Genomic DNA, 26,306 nt, shown 5'->3' with positions numbered 1-26,306 from the left:
TTTTAAGAAAATGCTTTATGTAGTTTATACTAATTTTATGACCTAATAGGTCACAAGTTGCAGTTTGAAAAACATTGCATCAAATGACTGTATTAAGTGAACTTCAGAAAGAATTCCAGGTTATTACAGAAGCCGTAAAACCAGCACAATTTTTCCGGTAGTATATTCCACACCATTAATAATAGGTGATCAATATGTGCCAACCCCATATCATTTGGCTGCATTGGATGGTCTTTTAAGAAAGAAAGAGAGAGAGAAAAAAGAAAGGAGGAAGGGAGGCATCCATGAACTCTCACTGAAGGATACAAAAGAATTTAATAATAACATGAGTTGGGGTGCCTGGCTGGCTTGGTCAGTCGAGTATCTGGCTCTTAATCTTGGGGTTGTCACGTTGGATGTGGAGATCATTTAGGAAAAAATAACAACATGAGTTGCTTGAGAGACAGAGAATTGAGTATCTTTGGGTGGAGGTAGTGATTTTTTCATTGTTTTAAAAATTTGAACCATGTGAATATATTCTACATATTAAATTTAAAATAATAAATTCTACTTCTACATTATTAGAGAAAAAAGAAGGGAGGGGTATCCAGTTTGGGTTTGTTCTGGGTTTGTTCAGTAAAGATTGCTGTGCTAGATTAGCAGTGTCTTTCACAGGAGTGGGAGATAATAACTTTTGTGCTCTGTTTGCTGCCCCTGATCTAGATGATCTACATTGACAGTTCTATAAAAGAATGTTTAGAGGATTCACTAAGAAGGGTTAATTTGTGTCCCATTCCCTGCTTATTTTAAGGTGTTATACACTTTAGAATTTTTTTTTTCAAGAGAACATGGCTAATTTGAACAGTTCAGTGCTTAATTAGAAGTTTAAAAAAATTTTTAACTTGTTATTTAGAAATAATTTCAAACTTAGAGAAAAATTATATAAATAAGAATGATAATACATAATACCTATTTCCAGAGTCACCTTTTGTTAACATTTTACCTCATTTAGTTTATCGTTTTTATCTTCCTGCCTATCTGATTTATTTTTGTCTGAATCATTTGAGAGAAGCTTTAAAATACCATGCCCCTTTATTCCTTACTACTTTGAGGTGTATTTTCTAAAATTAAGGGTATTCTCTTAACAATGGAACAGATACCAGCTCTAGTAATATTGATATCCTACTTGAATCTACTGCCTGTTTTCCATTTTTGTTAGTTGACCTAGAGATATCCTTTAATAGCATTTTCCCCTTCTCTGGCTCAGGATCCAGATCAGGTTTACGTATTGCATTTAGTTTTGTCTCTTTAGCTTCCTTTGATCAGAAACATTTTACAACCTTTATTTCTTCTTTACAACATTGAGATTTTTAAATATAGCCCCCCTTTTTAAAAAGAGAATGTTGATCATTTTGATATTCTTTCAGGATTAGAATCAGATTATGCATTCTTGGCTAGAATACTATATAGCTGATATGTCTTTCTGAGGATATCACAACTGAAGGCACAGGAATCCCATCTACCCCTCATTAGTAGTGTTAGAGTACTCAGTAGTCAAGATGTTATCTAGTTTCTGCTGTATAATAAATATTTTCCCCTTGCAACAAATAAGTAATCCATGGGAAGACATTTTTAAAACCATGCAAAATTTCCTGCTCCTCACCAAAATTTCCACCTGGATTTACCATTCATTGATTGTCCTTGCTTGGTCCAGTCTTTACCGTGTTGGTTGCAAAAATGCTGATTTTTCCAGTTAAGCACTACCTACACATTTACCGGTTGGAACTCAGCATTCTGTTGTAAGCAAGAGTTCTCCTTTCTACTCCACTTACTTGTTCTTATAAACTCCTCAATTACTCGTATTTAACCAGTGGTTCATACTTCATTATTCTGTGAAGTAGAGGATTTATTTCTGGAATTAGTGGATGACATTAGGAGGTCAGTGACCAACCTGAAATTGTGTGGCAGGTTGTGTGTTTGGACAGTTTTCTGAGGAGGGTGTCCATAACTTTAACCAGAATCTCTAAAGAGTTCTTCTTTTTTTTTTTTTAAGATTTTATTTATTTATTTGACAGACAGAGATAGCAAGTAGGCAGAGAGGCAGGCAGAGAGAGAGGAGGAAGCAGGCTCCCCTCGAGCAGGGAGCCTGATGCGGGACTCGATCCCAGGACCCTGGGATCATCACCTAAGCCGAAGGCAGAGGCTTTAACCCACTGAGCCACTCAGGCGCCCCAAGAGTTCTTGATTCAACAGGATTAAGTCCCACTAGGTTGAATAGTTAAATGTTAAGCTCTCTGTAATCCTTATATATTTGTGTATTCCTTTTTAAAAATTTATTAATTATTTTTAACATATATTATTTGCCCCAGGGGTATGTTTGTATATTCTTTGCCGGTTTTCTACCCCAAGTGATAAATAACTGAAGTGTTAGAATGGTAGTGTGTGTCCTTCTGTAGGTACATTCTAATTTTTTATCTGCTGTTTTTAACGGCAACTGAAAGTAGTATTATATTTTGGTTTCCTTATTTTTTTTGCTGGAATATATAATAAATGTTAATATCTTCATTGCCACTGTAGCAGCAATTTATGGTGTATAGAACCAGTCTTTTGAAGCAACAAATTACCTTGATTTAATTTGAAATTTTAACACGCATGTTTTTTACACTATAGTTTTATTAGCTCTTTGGGAGTGAGCTACATGATGTTGTGCACTGAAAATTACCCAAATGTTCTGGCCTTCTCTTTCCTGGATGAGCTTCAGAAGGAGTTCATTACTACTTATAACATGATGAAGACAAATACTGCTGTCAGACCATACTGTTTCATTGAATTTGGTAAGGGCCTGATTTTTTTCCTTTTCACTATCCTGTCTCTATCCAGTCGTAAATGATTTTTCATATAATACTGGGGACCAGGGGAAAAACTCGGAAAATTCTGCTACCTTGCTTTTGATAGAATAACTTGACAAATGGTCAATAAATTATGGCAACTTCTTTTGGCCCATTTGAAAAAAATTGTGTTTGGGCTGTGGAAGGGATTGTGATTATTGGCACAAAGAATTAATCTGAGAGGACAATCTCTCAATGAGAAATTTATAAGCCAGAGATTCAGAGTTCTGTGTTTATGTGATAATCTTTTATAGTCTGCTTAATGTAGAACGGAGGTTGGCAAACATTTGCTGGAAAGTACCAGATAGTACAAATTTTAAGCTTTAAGGACCATATGGTCTCTGTCACAACTACTCAGCCCTGCCACTGTGGCTTGAAAGCAGCCATAGGCAATACATAAATGAGTGAGTATAGTTATATGCCAATAAAACTTTATTTACATAAGCAGTCAGCAGGCTCACTTTGGCCTCTGGGCATTAGTTTGCTTGACTCCTGGTGTATGAGGAGAAAAAAGTAAAACTGAGTTGTAAATAATGAAAGTAAAATCGGAAGATATTTAGAAAATGTCTTTTATTGATTTCACTAAATTCATTGTTTAAAACATACATTCTAATGGTGAAAGCAATAAATATAACAGGTTGATAAGAATATGCAACTTACAGCATATGTTCTTATGTAATTACAATTGGTAAACACTGACAGACTTAATATTTTATGAGCGATGAAACTGTATAAAAATTAAGACTTTGGTTTAAAATTAAAGCTGTTTTTTTTTTGGTTTGTTTTTTAATTTAAAGTAATTCCTTGAAGGGAATATTATAGTAGAAAGTCTCACAGTCATGAAGTGTTAAATCCTTGTTTTATTTATAATTATTTCTAGAATATAATTTCTGGAGTGAAACACTGATGACTCCATGATATATAAACTATTAAACACAAACAATATTTGAATATTCCATGACAAATTGAGTAGTTGGTTTTTTTTTTTTAAGATTTTATTTATTTATTTGAGAGAGAGAGACAGTGAGAGAGAACATGAGAGGTGAGAATGTCAGAGGGAGAAGCAGACTGCCCGTGGAGATGGGAGCCCCATATGGGATTCGATCCTGGGAGTCCAGGATTGTGACCTAAGCTGAAGGCAGTTGCTTAACCAACTGAGCCACCCAGGTGCCCCAGATTTAGTAGTTTTTGGACAAAAAATTAAACTGTTGATCTGCAGAATTTATTCTATAAACATCACACTCTCAAATTAATTAACAAATGACTGCAAGGAAATTTATTTTTATTTTGCATAGATAACTTCATTCAGAGGACCAAGCAGCGATATAATAATCCCAGGTCTCTTTCAACAAAGATAAATCTGTCTGACATGCAGATGGAAATCAAGCTGAGGCCCCCTTATCAGATTTCCATGTGTGAACTGGGGTCGGCCAATGGAGTTACATCTGCATTTTCTATTGACTATAAAGGTGCTGGTAAGATTTCTTCTGGTGAGTTATGGATCTCAGTTACAAACTATTTCATTAAAAAAAACTTTTGTAAGAACTGAGTAACTCTTGTAAATTTAATTACTTTATTCTAATATTTTAAAGCAAGTACATGAGAGAATGTAGAAATTTAAAGTAATTCTCCCAGTAGTTTATATGGTAATCTACCAGATATGTGACTAATCAGGAAAATACTTTAAATAGCAATCTCAGAGGAACTCTGCTAGGGACATGTTTAAGAATTTTTCATAATTGTTTCTTAAATATTTCCTTATAATTTGTTTTCAAGAAGTGAATAATAGTTAATTTGTAATATATATTTATGTACATGTAAGTGTTTTGCATTATATCAGAATGGCTACATTCAAGGCCAGGTTTCTTGATTATCACAGAAAATGGGATTATCTACCCAAACCTACCCTCCCAAACAAGAAATACCATACTTAACAGTTGTGACAATAGAGAACTTCTGTTTAAAAATGGAAACCTCATTATTGTATAAGGTAGCATATGCCATTGTTGAATTGCTTGTTTAAAAAATTCCGTGTAATTCCAACTTGTTTGCCTAAGTTCTCTTTTTCTCTGCTTGTCAGCTATGCCAGAATAGCACTTCAGAACTTTGAAATCCGCAGCTCTGTGTTCTTTCTATCCTATTACTCTGATCAATTGCAGATATAATCAGTTTCCTTAGCCTTGTTCTGTGACATTTTGAAACCCTCCCCATCCTGGAAGCTGCTTCTGTGTGTGCTTTGGTTTGTTAGTATTCTTCAAATGTGGCATTCAGGGCTGAACACATTTCTTCAGTTGATTAATTCAAATTATGGGAGAAAGGGGGATGCAAATTTTAGTAAAATAATCCAGTCAATCAGGAAACAAACACGAAAACAGGCAAATACCAGTAACAAGCCCCAGGAGAGAGGAGGTGGATCAGTACTCATAGTTGTTCTAATATGTTTTCTAAAATGTCCAATTTCCAACAAAAAATACAAGACGTGTAGAGGAAGAGGAAAGTATAATCCATATACAAGGGGGGGAAAAGCAGGCAATAGAAACTGCCTTTGAGAGTGATCAGATGTCAGATTTAACAAAGACTTTGAAGTAACCATTGTAACTATGTTCAGAGAACTAAAGGAAACCATGATTAGAGAAGTAAGGAAGGTATGACGATGATGTTGTATCAAATAGACAATATCAATAAAGAAATAGAAATTATAAAGAAAAAGAACCAGCTGGAACTTCTGGAATTAAACCAATATACTTGAAATAAAAAATTTACTAGTAGGGCTCAGCAGTAGAATTGAACTGACAGTAGCAAAAGTTAGCAGATTTGAAGATAAATCAGTAGAGATTTTGCAATCCAAAGAACGGAGAAAAAAGAAGGAAGAAGAATGAACAGAACCTCACAAAAATGTGGGGGACTTATGCACACCAGTATGTGCATGATGGGAGAACCAGAAGGAGAGGAGAGAAGGAAAGGAGCAGAAAAAGTATTTGAAGCAATAATGGGTGAAAAGTTAACAAATTTACTCAACAACATTACTCCTCCAGGAAGCTCATTGAGTTCCAAATAACCATGCAAGAGGTCCACAAATAGATGAATCATATTAAAAATCTGGAAGATCAAGACAATGAGAAAATCTTGAAACCAGTGAGAGAAAAAAACAACTTGTCACTTATAAGGGAACCCCAGTAAGATTAACAGCTGACTTCTCAACAGAAACAGTGGCAATCAGGAGGCAGTGGGACAACGTGTTCAAAATGCTCAAAGAAAGAAAAAAGTATCAGTCAGGAATCCTATATGCAGCCCAGCTATCATTCAAAAATAAGGTGAAATAAAGACATTTGCAAATAGCAGAAGCTGAGAGAATTGTTGCTGGCAGACTCATATTACAAGAATTACTAAAGGAAATTCTTTAGGCTGACAAGTGATCTAGACAGTAATTTGAATCCACACCAACAAAATCAAAGAAGAACAGTAAAGGTAATTATAAGGCAGTCATTTTTTTCTTCTTTGTTTTGTTGACTGATATAAAAAGTAAGTGTATAAAACTAATGTATTGTTGGCCTATAATGTATAGAAATGTAATATATATTTTTCATAACAGCACACAGGAGGTGGATGGGAGCAAAACTTCACTGGGCTAAAGAAATGACTCCAGATGATAATTTGAATCCACAGGAACAAATGAAGAAAGCCAGAAGTGATAAGAATTTATATTAAAAAAACTTATAAAAATTGCTGTCCTCTTAGCTGCTCTAAAAGACATAAAATTATGTAAAGTAGTAATTGTTAACAGTGTATCTTGGGGTTTGTAATGTTTATAAATGAATTTGTATACAGCAATACCACAAAAAGGGAAGAAAAGGAGTAGTGCTCTATAGGAGTAATGTTCCTATAGCTCTTTGGAATTAAGTTAGTATAAATTTGAAGCTATTTCTGGTAAGACGTATATGGGAAGTCCTAGAGTAGCCACTAAGCAAATCACTTAAAAAATAGTGAAAATCATTAAAGTGCTACAGTATAAAACATTCATTTAATGCAATGATAGAATAAAGGAGAAATAGAGCAAAAAAGGGCATAACACATAAAGAAATAAGTAAAATGGCATATGTAAATCGCTGGCAATAATTAATGAGATTGGATTTAAAAAATGTGAGTGGATGAAACATTCCAATCAAAAGTTGAAAATTATAAAAGTGGATTAAAAAAATCAAAAGGTAGAAATAGATTGAAAGTTAAAGGAAAAAAAACATATAATGCAAATAGTAACTGAAAGAGAGGTGGAGTGGCTTTTTGATACTAGACATAACGGGTTTTAGGACAAAATTTGCTCCTAGAGACAAAGAAGGACATTTTATAATGATAATGATAAAAAGTTAATCGATTAACATGTAACAATTATAAAAATATAGGTGCATTTAACAACAAAGCTCTCAAATACATGAAACAAAATCTGCCAGAAATGAAGGGAGACATAGACACTTAAACAGTAATGGTTGAAGACTTAATACCCAACTTTCAATAATGGATAGAATAGGCAGAAGATAAACAAGGGAACAGAAAATTTGAACAGTGCCATAAACCAACTAAATCTAACAGCTATGGAACACTCCAGTTAACATTAGAAAATACATTCTTAAGCATATGTGGAACATTCTCCTCTAGGGTAGACTTTATGCTAAGCCATTAAAATACAAAACCTTCATAAATTTAATAGGCTAACAATAATACAAAGTATATTCTGTAACTGCAGTGAAATGAAATTAGATGTTAATAACAAAAGAATTTGCGAAACTCAAATATGTGGAAATTAAACAGTACACTCCTAAATAATAAATGGGTCAAAGAAGAAATCAAAAGTGGAATTTATACTGGGAGATGAATGAAGATGAAGACACAATATAACAAAATCTGAGATGCAGCTTAAGCTGTACTTAGAGGAAATTTTATTGCTATGAATACCTTTTTTTTTTTTTAAAGAAGATCTCAAATGAATAATGATCTGCCTAAAGATAATAGAAAAAAAAAGCAAATTAAACCTAAAATAAAGAGGGGGAAGGAAATAATTAAGGTTATGAAATGAAAATTAAATAGAAAGTAGAAGAATAGAGAAAAATCAATAAAACCAAAAACTGGTTCTTTGAAAAGATAAAATTAACAAACCTTTAGCTAGATTGACCAAGAAAAAAAAAATCACTAGAATCAGAAATGAAAGGACATTTCTGCTGATCTTACAATACAAAATAAAGGATTTTAAAGGAACACTGAACAGTTGTGTGCTGATGAATTAGACAACTTTGATGAAATGGGCATATTCTTTATTTTTTTATTTTTTTATTTTTATTTTTTTAATTTTAATAAACATATAATGTATTTTTATCCCCAGGGGTACAGGTCTGTGAATCGCTAGGTTTACACATTTCACAGCACTCATCATAGCCCATACCCTCCCCAATGTCCATATCCCCACCACCCTCTCCTGTCCCCCCTCCCCCCAGCAACCCTCAGTCTGTTTTTTGAGATTGAGTCTTTTATGGTTTGTCTCCCTCCCAATCCCATCTTTTCATTTTTTCTTTTCCTAGCTCCTCTCAACCCCCCCACATTGCATCTCCATTTCCTCATATCAAAGAGATCATATGATAGTTGTCTTTCTCCAATTGACTTATTTCGCTAAGCATAATACCCTCTAGTTCCATCCACATTGTCGCAAATGGCAAGATTTCTTTTCTTTTGATGGCTGCATAGTATTCCATTGTGTATATATACCACATCTTCTTTATCCATTCATCTGTTGATGGACATCTAGGTTCTTTCCACAGTTTGGCTATTGTGGACATTGCCGCTATAAACATTCGGGTGCACGTGCTCCTTCGGAGCACCACATTTGTATCTTTAGGATATATACCCAGTAGTGCAATTGCTGGGTCATAGGGTAGCTCTATTTTCAGTTTTTTGAGGAACCTCCACACTGTTTTCCAGAGTGGTTGCACCAGCTTGCATTCCCACCAGCAGTGTAGGAGGGCTCCCCTCTCTCCGCATCCTCGCCAGCATCTGTCATTTCTTGACTTGTTAATTTTAGCCATTGTGCCTGGTGTGAGGTGGTATCTCATTGTGGTTTTGATTTGTATTTCCCTGATGCCGAGTGATGTGGAGCACTTTTTCATGTGTCTGTTGGCCATCTGGATGTCTTCTTTGCAGAAATGTCTGTTCATGTCCTCTGCCCGAAATGGGCATATTCTTAGAGATACATAAACTACTAAAATGGACTCAAGAAGAAATAAATAAACTGTATCCAAGAATAGGGATTAAATTACTAATAAGAAACTACTGGGTTGCTTGGGTGGTTCAGTCAGTTAAAAATCTGCCTTCGGCTCAGGTCAATATCTGGGGTCTTGGGATAAAGCCCTGCATTGGGCTCCATGCTCAGAGAAGAGCCTGCTTCTCCCTCTCCCTCTGCCTTTTCCCTTGCTTGTGTGTGCCCACTCTTCTCTGTCAAATAAATAAAATATTAAAAAAAAAAAATTCCAGAAAGGAAATAGTAAAAAAAAAAAAAAAAAGGAGGGGGGGAGAAAGAGAAACTACTGACAGGGGTTCCTGGCTGGCTAAATGGATGAATGGGACTCTTTTGGGTGTAGAGATTACTTAAAAAATCTTTAAAAAAAAGAAAAAGGAGAAAAAAGAGAAACCATTGACAAAGAAAACCCTAGTTTGAAATGGCTTCACTGGAGAATTTTACCAGTTTAAGAATTAACCAGTTCTTTAGAAACTCTTCCAAAAAATGGAAGAGAGAGAAAACTTTTCAACCTATTCTTTGAGGCCAGTATTATCCTAATACAAAACTAGATAAAGACATCATAAGAAAAGAAAACTACAGGCTAATAATATCTCATATGAATATGGACCACAGTCCTCAAAAAAAAAAAAAAAAATGCCAGCAGACCAAATCCAGTGACATAAAAATTACTATATACTGTGACCAAGTGGGATTAATCCAGGAATGCAGGGTTGGTTTAACATCTGAAAATCAATTAATATATACAATATCAATAGAATAAAAAACAAAAGCTCATGGTCATCTCAGTAGATAAAGAAAAAGCATTTTTAAAAAGTCCCAACAGTCTTTCATTATTAAAAATACCCAGCAAACTAGGAATAGAAAGAAACTTGTTCAGTGTGATCATCTGCAGAAAACCCAAGCTAAACTCAGATGTAATGGTGAAAGATTGATGCTTTCTCCTAAGATCAGGAACAAGACAACAATGTCTGCTCTTAGTAGTTTTTGTTTTTGTTTTTGTTTTTAAGATTTATTTATTTGAGAGAGCAAAAGCAAATGTGGTTGGGGGGCAGAGGGAGAGAGAAACTCAAGCAGACTCCTGATGAGTGTGAATCCCAAAACTGGGCTTGATCCTTATGACTCTGAGATCAGACCCAAGCTGAAACCAAGAGTCAGATGGTTAACGGACTGCACCACCCAGGCACTCCTCGCTAGTTCTATTCAGCATGGTATCTGAGGTTCTAGATAGGGCAGTTAAGCAAGGAAAAGGAAAAAAAAAAAAAAAAGCATCTGATTGCAAAGGGAGAAGTAAAATAACTCTTCATATATAACATGATCTTAAATATAGAAAATCCTAGAGATTCCACTAAAAAAAAAACTATGAAAAACCAATGTGTTTAGCAAGGTTGCAGGATACAAGACCAATATACAAAAATCATTTATGTTCTATATACCAGTAATGAACAATCTGAAAATGAAATTAAGAAAATCCTAGCAACTACTGGATGAAACAAGACAGATTATACTTTGTATTGTTTGCAATTTAAAAGAAAGAAAATTCCTTACAATGTAAACTACAAAATGTAGAAAGAAATTTATAAAACCTAAATTAATGGCAAGTCGTCCCATGTTCATAGAAGACAATATGGTCAAAACTGGCTGTACTGGGCGCCTGGGTGGCTCAGTGGGTTAAGCCTCTGCCTTCGGCTCAGGTCATGATCTCAGGGTTCTGGATCGAGTCCCGCATCAGGCTCTGTGCTCAGCAGAGAGCCTGCTTCCTCCTCTCTCGCTTTCTCTCTGCCTGCCTCTCGGCTTACTTGTAATCTCTCTCTGTCAAATAAATAAATAAAAATCTAAAAAAAAAAAAAAAAAGAAATCTTAAAAAAAAAAAAACTGGCTGTACTTCTCCAACTTATATATAGATTCAGCAAAATCTCTGAAAATTTCAGCTGTCTTTTTGGCAGATATTGACAAGCTGATCCTAACATTTATTTGGAAATACCGCAGGCCAAAATAGTCAAAATAATCTTGAAAAAGAATAAAAATGAAGGATTCATACTTCCAAACAGAAATGAACCCTTACTTTATAGTCAGTTAATTTTTAATAGGGATGCCAAGAGAGTGGTGAAAGAATAGACTTTTCAACAAATGTTGATGAGACAAGTGGATATCCACATGCAAAAGAGTGAAGTTGGACCCCTACCTTAAAAATTTAAAAAACTAAAAATGGATCAAAGACTTAAATTTAACCACTAAAACTATATGACTTTTAGAAGAAAACATAGGTGTAAATCTTTGTGACTTTGTATTAGACAGTGGTTTTTTAGACTTGACACCAAAAACACAATGAAGAAAAAAAATTAAAGTGAGCTTCATCAAAGTTAAAAATTTTTTTTTTTAGGTGGGGCACCTGGGTGGCTCAGTGGGTTAAAGCCTCTGCTTTCAGCTCAGGTCATGATCCCAGGGTCCTGGGAACAAGCCCCGTGTTGGGTTCTCCGCTCAGCGGGGAGCCTGCTTCCCCCTCTCTCTCTCTGCCTGCCTCTCTGCCTACTTGTGATCTCTCTCTGTCAAATAAATAAATAAAATATTTAAAAAAAAATTTTTTTTTTAAAAGTAGGCTTCATGGTCAGTGTGGAGCCCAGTGCAGCGCTTGAACTCACAACCCTGAAACCAAGAGTCAGACACTTAATACTTAACTGACTGAACCATCCAGACGCCCCAGTTAAAAATTTTGTTCTTTAACAGACACTATCAATAAATTGAAGATAATCCACAGAAAATCATATATTTCCTGAGGGATTTGTATCCAGAATATATAAGTAAAAACAATAACAATAAAAAGATAATCAGTTTTTAAATGAGAAGGGATTTGAATAGATACTTCTATGAAGAAAATGTGCAACTGGCCAATTAACACATGAAAAGATGCTCCACGTTATTAGTCATCATGGAATGGAAAGCAAAATGATAAGGAGTTACCACTTCACACCCACTAGGATGGCTATAGTTTTAAAAAATAGTAAAGTATTAGCAAAGATATGGAGAAATTGGAACCCTCCTATAATGCTGATAGTGTTGCAAAATGGTGAGCTGCTTTGGAAAATACTGTGGAAGTTCCTTAAAAAGGTTAATATAGTTACCACATGACCTCATAATTCTCATCCTTGAAAACTGTAAGTTGAAAATGTAAGTCTGAATAAAAATCTGTACATGAATATTTATAGCACTATGATTCATAGAAGCCAAGAAGTTGAAATAATGCAAACATCCATCATCTGATGAATGAATTAACAAGATATGGTGTATACATGCAACTGAATATTAAGGAGTTAAAAAGGAATGAAGTATTGATGCATGATACAACATGGATGAACCTTAAAAGCATTACATTAAGTGAGAGAAGCCAGATACAAAAGGCCATATATTTACAGTTTCATTTATACAAAGTGTTCAGAATAGGCAAACCCATAGAGACAGAAAGTAGCCTAATGGTTGACAGGAGCTGGAGAGGTACAGGGAACTAGGCAGTGACTACTAATGCTTATGAGATTTCTTTTTGAGGTGATAGAGATTGTGGAATTAGATAATGATTGCACAATTCTATAAATATTAAAAATCTTTTTAATTATATACTTTTATTTTTAGAGAAAGTGTACATGTGTTTGCAAGTAGGAGCACGGCAGAGGGAGAGGGAGAGAGAGAATCTTAAGCGGGCTCCATGCTCAGTACAGAGCCTGATGTGGAGGTAGATCTCACAACCCTGAGATCATGGCCTGAGCCAAAATCAAGAGTTGGATGCTTAATCAATTGTGCTCCCCCAGGTGCCCCTGAATTATATACTTTTAAAGGGCAAATTTTATTGTATTCAGATTATATTTCAATTTTTTTCCCAATTTTTAAAATCAGTAATTAATGAGAGAGTTATTACTTTGAAGACTTCTTCCAGTAGTGATGGAGTAGGCAATTCAGACCAATAGTTCCACAAAATACATGTAGGAAAGGTGAGTAGAATGTATATATTCTATAAAATATGTAGGTAAAAAAAAAAAAAAAAGAATATGTAGGTCTGATATGATACAGAATTTAAAATATAATCTTCCTGAAGTCTTTGGATATCCAACAAGATTAAGAATTACTGGGATATAGAAAAGGATGGAGGCCTATGGAAATGAGCTTAATGTTTGGAGCTATTTTTTCTTTTGGGGCTTTTACCATACTGAAGGGAACAGTTGTGACAGCCACTCAAGACTAGGGAGACAGGGTTTAGAAAATAGGGTCCACCAAGCCCCCACCCCAGCTTTGGGTTTGGGCTTTAGATGTTGGCACTCTAGGAATATAGGTAGGCAGGAATATGAAGTAGACAGTCTTTTAGGGGGACTGCAGCTTAGTTTTGAATCATATTGGTCTCTAAAATTGGATTGAGTGAATTCCACAGTGCTATGCTCCAAATATACTGGCAGAAACAAACAAACGTGTTTCCTGGAGGAAATAGTCACATAAGCTTCAAATTATATCTGCAACAATATTTTGAAAATAGAATGTTTGGTAAACAGTGAAGTAACCAGGCATAAATCACCAGGCACTTGGATTACATGAACACAAACCATTACACACACACACACACACACACACACACACCCTGGTCTCCTAGGAGTCATGGAAGCCAGAAGACCATTTAGATATCTTCTGACGGTTAAAAGAAAATAACTACAAATATGGAATTCTGTGCTTAACAAAAATATACTGAAAAAATGAAATGGCAAGAGTAGGTATCCTTGTGGTGTTCCTGATCTTAGCAGGGAAAGCATTCAGTCTTTCATGGTTAAATATGATGTTAACTTAGGGTTTATGTAAATGCTTTTTTTATCCAGTTGATAAAATACCTTTATATTCCCAGTTTGATGTATGGTTTGTATCAGAAATGAAAGTTGTATTGTGTCACTTTGTCTAAATTTATTTATTGAAATGATTGTATTATTTTTCCTTTTAAAGTCATTATGTGGTAAATTACATTGATTGCTTTCCAAATGTTAAACCAACCTTGCATTTCTGTGATAAACCCCACTTGGTCATAATATCCTTTTTATATATTGTGAGATTCAATTTGCTAACATTTAAAAATTTTATATATGTTTTCATGTGGGAATTGGTTTATAGTTTGTTTATAGTTTTCCTTTTTTGTAATGTTTTTGTCTGGTTTTGCTATCAGATTAACATTGGTCTCAGAATAGATTGGGAGATATATTTCCTTTTCTTCCATTTTTTTTTGAAAATGTTTCTGTAGAATTTTTATTTCTTCTTTGTTCAGTATCATGAAGCTTTTTGAGCATCTGGTTTTCTTTGTGGAAAGGTTTTTAACTACAAACCAATTCCTTTGATGAATGTTCAAGTTATCTGTTTCTTGAGTGAGTTTTAGTAGTTTGATTTTTTGAAGGAATCTGTTCATCTTACCTAAGTTAATGAATTTTTTGGCATAAGTTAATACTCTTATCCCTTTAATATCTGTAGAATTGCAGTGATACAATCATTCTCATTTCTGATATTGGAAATTTTTGTCTTTTGCTTCTTTCTCCTGATCATTTTTATTAGAGCTTAGCGTTTTTATTGATTTTCTTAAAGAGCCAGCTTTTGGTTTCATTGACCTTTTTATTGTTTTTTTTTTAATTTCATTGATTTATGATCTGATTTGTATTACTTCCTGTCTTCTGCTCACTTAGGGTTTAATTTACTCTTCTTTTTCTAGGTTCTTGAGGCAGAAGTTGAGGTTATTTAAAAAAAAAGTGGAGGTTATTTTTTTATTTGAGATCTTACTTCTTTTTAAATAGGCATTTAATAGTATATATTTTCCTATAAATATTGCTTTAGCTACATTCATAAAGTTTAATATATTGTATTTTCACTTTCATACTATTTAAAATGCTTTTTAACTTCCCTTTTAGTTTCCTTTATGATCCGTGGATTGTTTAGAAACGTGTTACATAGTTTTAAGAATTTAGAGATTTTTCCAGATATCTTTCATTTCTTGATTTATAACTTAACTCCATTGTGGTCAGATACCAAATTTTGTATGATTCTAATTCTTTTAAGTTTATTGAGACTTGTTTTACTCTCCCAGAATATGTTCTATCTTGGCCATTTTTCTGTGTTCTGTGTTGAAAAGAATGTGTATTCTATTATTGTAGGGTGGACCTCTATAAATGTCATTTAGATCAAATTGGTTGATAATGTTCAAATCTTTCATATCCTTTCTGATTTTCTGTAGACTCTCAATTATTGAGAAGGTGGTGGTGAACTCTGACTATATTTGTGAATTTGTATCTTTCTCCTTTTAGGTCTCTGTCAGTTTTTGTTTTAAATATTTTAAAACTTGTTAAATATTTAGGATTGTTTTATTCTCTTGATGCATGGACTCCTTTGTCATTTTGAAATGACCTTCTTTATACCTAATAATATTCTTAGTCTGCAATCTACTTTATTAATACAGTCACTTTAACTTTTTCAAGTAGTATTGTAATGGTGTGTTTTTTTCTGTCTTTTTTCTTTTAACATTTCTGTGTCTTTCTATTTACAGTGGTTGCTTTTTAGGTATTGTTTAGTTGAGTCTGTTGGGGAAAAAAAATCCAGTTTGACAGTATCTGCCTTTTCATTTAGGTGTTTAGGCCACTTATATTTAATGTGTTTATTAATGTGGTTGGGCTTTTTTTTAAAAGATTTTATTTATTTATTTGTCAGAGAGATAGAGAGAGTACAGGCAGGCAGAGTGGCAGAGGGAGAAGCAGGCTTCCCCGCCAAGCAAGGAGCCCTATGTGGGACTCGATCCCAAGATGCTGGGATCATGACCTAAGCCGAAGGCTGCTGCTTAACCAACTGAGCCACCCAGGCATCCCGGGCTTTTTTTTTTTTTTAAGATTTTATTTTTAAGTAAGCTTTACACCCCTCATGGGGCTCGAACCCACAACCACAAGATCAAGAGTCATATGCTCCACTGACTAGCCAGCTAGGTGCCCCCATATGGTTGGGTTCAAACCTACCATCATGATTGTTTTCTTTTTATCCCATCTGCTTTTAGTCACCTTTTTCTATTTTTCTGCCTTCCTTTAAATTATTTTTGATCCCTTTTCTGTTCTTGGTTGACTTATACTTCTTCATTTCATTTGTTTGTTTTAGCAGGCACCTTAGGGTTTATAGTATATACCTGGTAGTTCATGGTAGGGCCACTAGTTTCTGCCATGGCCAAAAAGGAAGCCAGGAACTAGTTCTTGAAATGAAAACATTTTTCTTTTTGCCTAAGGGCCATATCATTGCTTCAAAACCCAGGAGCCTCTTTTATGATTCTTCTTTCCGAATTTGCTACAGACTCAAAACATTATCTTTATGTCCTGCAAATATTTTGAACACCATTAGATCCGTGAGTCATAAGGGCTGAGTGGCAAAATGTCCTGTAATGCAGTCTAGATCTTTCAGTTGCTTTGGCTCTCTTCAGCCATTGTTATTCAGTAAACATGTTGGAACAGTTTACCCAAGTCTTGTAATGTTGCTTTTGAAATCTAGAAAGGCATACTCAGCAGCATATCTTTTCTTAGTGGTATGGGTTGCAAGGTGCATCTTAATTTTTACATTTAGTATACTTGAGACCATTAACCTCCAGAAACTTGACTGAGGTGGTAGGCTCCTATAATTTTGTTATTATTTTCCATACTCTTCCATACATGTATCATCTCAGGGTATCTGCTGTCTGTTCTTCAGATCCTGGCAGCATGAGGTTATCAACAAAATGGATCAGTATAATGTTCCAGGAGGTGTTAAGATGTTGGGTCCTTACAGGCCAAGAGTCAGCAGACGTTTTCTATATATGGCCAGATAGCAAATATTTTAGATTTTATAGGCTAAACGGTCTCTGTTGCAACTACTTCACTCTGCTGGTATAATATAAAAACAAACATAGACAATGTGTGAAAGAATAGGTAAAGCTGTTTTGCAGTGAAGCTCTGTTTACAAAAACAGGTGGGCTGGATTTGACCTGTGGGTCATAGTTTGCCAACCCCTGCTACATACTAATCTCTGGCTTAGAGTTGATATAACCTGGTAGCAATATAGTAAATGTACTAAATGTGCTGCTATCTCTCTCTCTCTCTCTCTCTCTCTTTCTCTCTCTTTTGAGTGAGAGCTCAAGGGAGTGCTGGGGGAAGCGGGTGAGGGAGAGAGAATCCCAAGCAGATTGATGCTTAGTGTGGAGCCTGACATGGGGCTCAATCTCACAACCCAGAGATCATGACCTGAGCCAAAATCAAGAGTTGGATGCTTAACTGACTGTGCCCCCCAGGTGCTCCTATGCCCTGCTATCTTTATCAGGTAAAAGCAAAATGCTTCTGATTTTCTCTGTTTATTAGGTAGAGAAGAAAGTGTTAGCAAATTAGCAACTACATGTCATGGAATTAGTTGATTGTTCCATATGGAAAAGCATGTGCAGTTGGAACTCACAGTAAGTAATCTGTTGTCTTCCTCTAAGACACTCTCATTTTGGAGCCTTAAACTGGAGAGTTAAATGGGTGTGTAGTAGGAATCACTATCTGTGCATATTTTAATAAGCCTTGGATGATGACACTGATTTCTGCATTTACATTAGGGATTAATATTTTGATGATGTTTGGGTGGGGGAAGCTCCATGGCTTCCATTGGCCTTTCCTTTTCTAATAGTTCTAATTCCATAGATCTGGCAGTCAGTGTTGCTGCCAGAGTATCTGTCCATTAATGTACACACTCAGGATCTAGAAAATTAGTCTTTAATTTGGGGTAGGGGTCCATCCAACTTGACCTGCCAAGAGAGAAATTCTGTTAGAAAGTTCATGTATTTGACTTCTGTAAGTCCCCACTCTGACCTGTAGTCTGCAGTGGTATCTTGGATCACCAGATAGCAGACACTGGAAGATGGAGGGACATCTGGGATTTGATAATTGTTTTAAGAAAGAGAGAGAAGAAATTTTAAGAAAGAGAAGTTTTTAAAGTAATTCACAGTTAGAACTTATTTTAATATTAACATAAAATTTTCTTTTAATCCAGATGAAACCTGGGTAATACTTTCTATAATCTCTGAGTTTAAGTATGTTTCCCTATTTTCTTTCCTGAATAAAATTATTTACTTTATTTTGGAATTTGGTTAATAGTTATTTGACAGACATTACTCTTCAGGCCTTTTTCTCTTTTAGACTATCTTACATTTGGTTTCTTGACTTTTTCTCTTTCTGACCTTTTGACCCCTCCCTGCACAGTCTAGCATGAATATTTTCTCTAATTTTCTGAAGTCTACAGATGTTCCGCTGTCCATCATGGGTCAATATGTTAAGTTAAACACTAGGTCCTACTTTTACCTTTTTTCTTTTCTTTTTAAAACATTTTATCATAGAGAAATTTCAAACAGCTATAAAGTAAACGGAATAGTGTAATGAACTTTCATGTACCTGTCACCCAGTTATAATAACTATATCAGCATTTTGCCATTCTTATTTTTTCTGTATCCCCACCGACTATCCACTCATCTAGTTGATAATTTACTTCTGTGGTTTTCTTTTCTTTCTTTCTTTCTTTTTTTTTTTTTTTTTAAAGATTTTATTTCTTAGAGAGAGAGAGAGAGGGAGACACCAAGGTAGCAAGAGAGAGCACAAATGGGGAGGAGAGGGTGAAGCAGGTTCCTCATGGAGCAGGGAACCTGACTTGGGGCTCAGTCCCAGGACCCTGGGATCATGACTTGAGCCAAAGGCAGACACTTAACTGACTAAGCCACCCAGGCACACCGTGGTTCTTTCTTTTTAAGGAAAATTTGCACATGTTAACATGCACATATCTTTGCTATATGGTTTAGACACATGGATACATTTTTATAAACCACTCTTTTTAAAAGTATAGATTTTATTACTATTCAGGTATGGTAAGGCCAACAGATCAGGAGACAGCTTCCACTGAAAAGGTAGTTTGTTATACTCAGATCCCAAGAGAAGAGTTCACGCTACTCCACCCAGGCCCACGTGGGGAAGTGTAGGTGTTGGTCCAGAGGTGAGGGAGTGGGAGGAAAATATGAGCAAGAGCCTTTATTGTGCTTTCCCTCGGAAGGAACTGGAGAAGCAGGCTAAGCAGGTTTAGATTGGCTAGCTTGAGTACTTATGGCAGTCTTTGGGATAGAGGGCTGTCCTTTGTTGTCTGATACCTGACCCTGGGGTGATTCGGGCAGGGGGATAGTGGCCCTGAGTGTGAGAGCCCCACAGAGGTGGTAAAGTGTGTGTGGACTTTGGGTTAGGGGATTTGGTTTTGAAAAGCACTCTTGCAGGTGAGTTGTTTGCTATCTCTGGGAATTAGATAGCCCTAAGGGCTGTCCTCTAGGGTCGGCAAGGCTCCAAGATATCAAAGCATCAAATTATAAAATATAAGAAAAAAAAATGAATACATATCCCTATCACGATATAGAATATTTCTATCACCCTGGGAAGTTCTTTCATGTCTCTTCCCAATCTCCATCCCACCTCCAGACAACCATTGTTCTAATCTTTTATACTCTAGTTATTTTTAATTTTGTTTGTTGTAGAACTTTATAGAAACAAGATTATATAGTGTACTCTTGTGTTCGTCCTCTTTTAGTACTACATCATATGTTGTAGGTCTCTGTAACTTGATCCTTCTTATTACTGAGTAGTAGTCATTGAATGAACATGCCACATTCTGCCCATTCTCCTACTGATGGACATTAGCTTATTTCCAGTTTGGGGTTATAAAGCTTCTACAGATATTTGTCTTTTGTTGACATGTTTTTATTTCTTTTCTTTTCTTTTTTAAGATTTTATTTCTTTATTTGACAGACAGATATCACAAGTAGGCAGAGAGGCAGGCAGAGAGAGAGGGGGAAGTAGGCTCCTTGCTGAGCAGAGAGCCTGATGCGGGGCTCGATCCCAGGACCCGGGGATCATGACCTGAGCCAAAGGCAGAGACTTTAACCAACTGAGCCACCCAGTTGCCCCAACATTTTTCATTTCTTTTGAGTAAATACTAGCAGTGGAATTTGCCAAATCAAAAGTGAGGTACATGTTTGACACTTTGACAAATGGCCGGTTTTCTGAAATAGTTGTACCATTTTACATTTTCATAAGTAAGCATTGTATGAGAGTTTCAATTGCCCTACATTCTCATCAACATTTACTGTTGCTCATCTTTTTAATTTTATTCTGCTTTTATTTTAAAAAACTTCACAAAACTCTAAATACAGTACATTTTTTCTGTCTCTTTAACACCTTTATTTTTAGGATAAACACTAGATTAATCAGCCTTTTTCCACCTATGTGATTTTATAGACAATTTGTCAGTTGGCTGAGAATGGTACTCTATTCAGCAGTTGCCCCACGAGGCAAACAAATTTCCTAATCTCTTTCTCTCTCTCCCTCTCTCCCACACACACATGCCAATAAGTAAGAAAGTAAGATACAAGATAGAATGTGATACATGTTCCCAAAGAGACAAACAGAGATAAATAGAAGTACCACTTTCAGGCTCCAGGGCCTTGAACAACATACAGGGTTTTGACAGGTAATGATATAAGAAAGGGCCTCACTGGTGAAAAGAATGGTGTGTTTTTAATACCATACAATTAGTTTCAGTCATAATTTAGTAATCAGTTATACTCATTTAGATGGAATGGACCTGAAATTTCTCTCATATGTTCTAAAATCTGTTTCTCCTGATATCTAGGGCATCATTGAATGACTGTACTTCCTGAACTTCGTTTTTGCTCAAAGTGTAGGCACTGTGGTATTATGAGGAGGTTTGAAGGTTAGAATAGTACTATCATTTTGAATCTTCATAATGCTTCTTCTGGTATTCTCTTTCATCATTTTCCCTTTCTTTTGACTCTTCTGATTCCTCTACACCGAATTTTTTCATTCTACCTATAAATGTATTTAAATCTCCCTCCTCCACCACATTACAGGGGAAAAATTATTATTTCTCAGTCCTAGTCTATCTGTCACGCTGTCATCTTGGTTTTCTTTAAAGGCACTAGCATTCACTTACTGCTTCTCTCTTACCATCAATAGTTATGTAGCCTCTTGCAGTCTAAGTTTTGCCTTCACTCTTGTGAAATTGTTTTTAAAAGGGTCAACAACCATCTTTTAGTCAATAAATCTTTTTTTTTTTTTTTTTTTCATTTTGAGTTCAAACCGTCTTTGGCCTGTCTACAGGCATTGTTATCCATATCTTTCTTCTGGATGGCCTCCCCTTCCTAGGCTTCTGAGGCTCTTTCCTCCTCTTGTTCTCCTCAATCTGTCTTCCTGACTCCTCGTCCTCCCTGCAAAGGTAATGTTTGCCGAAGATTTGCCCAAGATTTACCCTTGGGCTACTTCTTTCCCTAATAATCTCATCCCAGCCCTTCCTTTCAGATACAAACCACATCTGTTTCTCCAGCTCTGCTACTCTTTCATTCTTTCATTGCTTATTAAACATGTCTCATTATCACTACAAGTTTGATATGTTTAAAATGTCTCCATTCTCAGGGCACCTGGGTGGCTCAATCATTAAGCCGTCTGCCTTCAGCTTATGTCATGATCCCAAGGTTGTGGAATCAAGCCCTCATCAGGCTCCCTGCTTAGCAGGAAACCTGCTTCTCCCTCTTCCACTCTCCCTGCTTGTGTTCCTTCTCTCGCTGTGTCTCTCTCAGTCAAATAAATAAATAAAATTAAAAAAAAAAATCTCCATTCTTGATCAGAGCTGAGTTTCTTCCAGCGTCTTTGTTGGTAGCACCATTAACTTTCTAATTACCCACACTTAAAATCTTGACATTTAAAAACAATTTTTTCCCTTTTGTTTCCCATATCTAACTAGTTGTCACGTCTAATAGTTTTAACCCCTGTGATATCACTCACCTCTTTCTTCTTTATTCCTGCTGTCACTATCCAAATTCAGGCCCTCTTATCAGCCAGTCTTTTTCAATGAATCCCTAAGGTATATTTATGGAAAGAGCATGGGCTTTGCAGTCTTACAGACCCAAGTGCTAATTGTGAAGATGACACTAGCTGTCTGACTTAGAGCAAATTATTTAGCCTCCATTGACAGATGGAAAAATTCAGAAACTGAGAAGTTAGTCATTCCTGCCTTATGAAGTACCTCATTTTGAAGGATAAGTGGGACAAAGTATACCTACTAAGAAAGCATTGAGAAAATATTGTCTTCCTGCTTTTAATCTCCTTACAGCCCATTGATAGATTAATATTCCTTAAGCATAGCATTAACCATATTGGTCTCTTGCTCTTCAGTGTTTCCCCATTGTCTAACTTGTTCATAATTTTTAGTCTAGTATTTCCAACTATCCATTAATTTGCTTCAACCCCCCTTTTTTACCTTCTTTATTACTCTCTTCATAAATATCCTTTTAAGCCAAACAGAACCAGTAACAGTGCCCAGTGGCAGAGTGGTTAAGAACATGAGGTCTAGTGTCAGGCTACCTGGGTTTGAATCCCCCATTCATTTACTACTTTGGGCAAATTACCTAATCTCCCCAAACCTTAGTTTCATCTAAAAAAATAAGGATAATTCTAGTGCCTACTGCAGTGGGTTCCTGGAGGGGTGACATGAGATCATGTATGTAAGCACTTGTGCCTGGTACATTGAGAACAGACACTATTAGTAGGATTGGCAGAGGTGATTGTAGTTGTTGTTGTTCATACTCTTATTTGCATCTCATTTCCATCTCCATGCTCACATTCTCTTCTACGGAAGTGCAGTTTTTCCCATTCGTGCCTGTCTAAATTTTAACCATCTTTAAAGATCTTCCTTGGTTTTCTTACCATTGCTGTATCACCACCTTCCCCCTAGTTATCTTTCCTCTTCAGAATTTCTTTTTTCTTTTCTTTATTTTTTAAAAAAGATTTATTTATTTGACAGAGAGAGCACAAGGAGCAGGGCACGGGGAAGCATACTCCTCATTGAGCAGGGAGCCCAGTGCAGGACCTGATCCCAGGAACCTGGTATCATGATCTGAGCCAAAGACAGATGCTTAACAGACTGAGCCACCCAGCTCTCCTCCTCTTCAGAATCTAACTCTTTTAGTTTAGAATGCTTATTACTTTCACGGGCTTATCTGGTTTTTTTTTTTCCCTTCAAAAGACTAGAAGTATCTTGAGGGCAGGTTATGCAAATCATTCATTGTATTTTCTAAAGCACAACATCTTACACAGAATTATGCTAAAAAGTATTTGCTGAGTAAATACTTAATTCCCTATAAGCAATAGCCCTCTGGTTCCAAAAGATTTACTTCTTTAGGAACTTGTCTAAATTTCATTAATTACTGGTTCATAAAAAATTTAATTTTGTGAAAATGCTATTATTGGGCTCAAAGAGGCTAAGTAAAGAAATGGTGTTGTAGCAAAAGATAATAATAGCAAAAACAAAACAAAAATTGACCAGGTAACACTTTTTTGGATTCAGTAACTTTTTTTCCACATTGCCTCTCATTTGTTACTGTTCCAAATCCACTTTAACCTAATAGTACCTATCATGGTGCCAGATTGAAGTGTCAAGTAAGCATTTGTGGATAACAATGAATCTAAAATTTGTTTTACTGAAATAGAAAGTAGCAGATATCACATAATACATTAAAATGTGATTAAATATCTTGTTCAGTTGTTGACATGACAAATTGTCCTTAGGGAGTATCACCCTCATGTTGTATGCAGATGGAATTTTCTCCTGGTAACCATTTCCACAGGTCCTAGGGAAGGAAATAGGGTGGGAGTGGGTGAATCTCCACTTGAGAATTTCTTTCCCACAGTGATTGCGCACAGCTCCAGCCCCTCCTTCAGCATAATACATGTGTTGTCTTTGTTAAAAGAGATTTGTCATTTGCTTTTATGCTTTTAAAAATATTTCTGTTCATTTTGAAATAATTTTAATAACAAATGGTATATTATAATTATAAAGAGAGTGCTGGAAGGCCAAGAGATAAATATTAGAAAATTTATATAGTCCTATTATTTATTTCTTAAACATTGATCAACACATTAAATTGGTTATATTTTCCCCATTCAAGAATGGCTATACTTTTCTTGACCATAAACAGCTAATATTTTTTAGTTATAATACAGAATATTATTTGGGTTTTTTTGTAAAGTAAACTTGTATATTTTAGAAATACGATTTATATAATCTTTTTAGTTTCAGGTATTATGCTTGGGGCCCATATTAAGTATTTCTTTTTTTTATTAGAAGCCAGCTTTCCCTTACTCCTGAGAGAGGGTTTGGGGAAGGATGGACCAGGGATACAAAACATGACTAATTGGTAGACTAGTTGGAAAGATTTTTAAATTGTGAGGGTTTTTTTCCTCTACTACTATAAAACTTGGCATTAATACTTTACAGAGATATTTAATTTTTTACTTTCATATTAGATCTCAGGGAAATTGATTGAGAGACCCAGCAATCAGCTTGGGCACAGAAGAAACTTCAGAAACTTTTTCCCATCTTAGCATTTTCTGCTGAACTTGAGGAACAAATACTTTCCTGTGATATGCGGGGTTTTGTGTTTCTGTGAACTGTTTAGGGAAGCTTTTCGGCTGTAATGGCTGAATATAAGTTGCAAAGATTTAAGCCTTTCTTTATATTAAAGTTCCACCCCATTAACTTCATTGTTAGGGCTTTTACACTTCAGTGATTTAAATAAAATGACCTAACTGTAGTTATGTTGTCCTCTCTTTTCCTCTGTCTCCTTTTTGAGGTCTAAATGATTATGTATTTACTTTTGTATTTTCCTTTAGACTCAGTTGTTTATTAAGCCCAAGATGATGATAAAGTGAAACTGTTGTATAACTAAATTTCTTACATTGCTGAAACCCTGACATAAGGGGATGCATTTGTGAAGTTGAAGTGGTCACTTGCTTTTTCAGCTAGTGTTTTATCATTTGTAGTGGTCTTCAAGTGGTCCTCAGGGATCAAGAACTTCATAGCCGTAAGACTTTCTATTGTGAAGTTCAGATTGGTGATTATATAGGAGCTTTTACCTATATCCCATGATATTTGTTGACCTGGAACCCAAATAAGGGAGACTTTTGCTTTAAAAAAGCAAACTGTGTTTGTTCTTAAAAATGTTATCTAAGCATTTTCAGAAAAAGTAGGAATTATGCAGTGATTTTTCAGGCAAAGTCACCTTTGCAAATACTTGCAACTCTTTGCAAATGGTAGACCTATTTAGGCAGTAAGGTTTTTGTTTTTGTTTTTGTTTTTTACATGATACGCTGCCGGATGTGAGCACTCTTTAGCCTATATACCCCAAGTGCACATTAGATGTCTGTTAAAAATATAGAGAAAAAGAAGTTACTTGAACTTGAGTTCAGGGCAGTGAAACTAACATGTTGTCAGACATTTTGCATTAAAAAAAATTTAACTACTAATATGTTAATAAATAAATGTATGAAGATTAATCCATGTTTGACCCATTTAAATTGAGCAGTGAATTTCCTTTTATGTAAGTTTAGGTATTGGCATAGAATAATGGTGTTCATTTCTAACCATTTCTTTTATTTTCCAGCTCACCAGCGACTGGAACCAGCGACTCTGTCAGGGATTGTGGCATTTATCCTCAGTCTTTTATGTGGAGCTCTGAATTTAATTCGAGGTTTTCATGCCATAGAAAGTCTTTTGCAGGTACTGTACTGTTTTTGCAATTTCAGGTAACTTTGCCTGTTGATTCTACTTGTAACTCTATTTGAATTGATTTGGGTGTAGTACAATTTATGGTGCATGCTCAGATTCTGTATTCTTTACGCCTGCCCTAGTCTCCCCTTCCTCTAAGAACAGTGATTTCTAGTTGGCTTCCTTGACTCAGGGCATATTAATTATTTACTCCACAGGAGGCACTATTTATAGGTACTCTTGGGATACCAAGGTTTGTCTGACATGAGTGCTGCTGTCTTGGAGCCTAGGGTTGAATTGGGAGGGGGAAAACAGCACATGAATGATTGCCAAGTACATAGAGTTCAGAAGAGGAGCAGTCATTTTAAGTCAGGATAGGAGAAAGGGGCTTTGTGGAGGAGGAATGAGCTGGACCTAGAAGGATCTGAGCGGACAGAGAGGAATGGAAGAAAAAGGGGGTATTTATGGGCAGGTTTTTGTCCTACTTCTGTGTATTTCAACTTTGTTATCTGTTCTTT

The 26,306-nt window shown here is 35.6% G+C and overlaps 1 protein-coding gene across 6 annotated transcripts in view; it reads left to right on the top strand.

Annotated features, from left to right (window-relative positions):
- SEC22A (SEC22 homolog A, vesicle trafficking protein) overlaps positions 1–26,306 on the top strand; it is a 65,278-nt gene that overhangs the window by 14,929 nt on the left and 24,043 nt on the right. For 5 of the 6 annotated variants that reach the window (XM_080809400.1, XM_080809403.1, XM_080809404.1 and 2 more), the window contains 3 exons: positions 2,650–2,813; positions 4,163–4,357; positions 25,685–25,800. In XM_080809400.1, the coding sequence (XP_080665526.1) occupies positions 2,650–2,813; positions 4,163–4,357; positions 25,685–25,800 (475 nt within the window). The remainder of the gene's footprint in view (positions 1–2,649; positions 2,814–4,162; positions 4,358–25,684; positions 25,801–26,306) is intronic. The other variant, XM_080809402.1, reaches the window with a different exon arrangement.

This window comes from Martes martes, assembly GCF_963455335.1.
Source record: "Martes martes genome assembly, chromosome: 1".
Classification (NCBI taxonomy): Eukaryota; Metazoa; Chordata; class Mammalia; order Carnivora; family Mustelidae; genus Martes; species Martes martes.
Note: the sequence above shows the minus strand (reverse complement) of the source record. Positions and strands in the feature narration are given on the sequence as shown.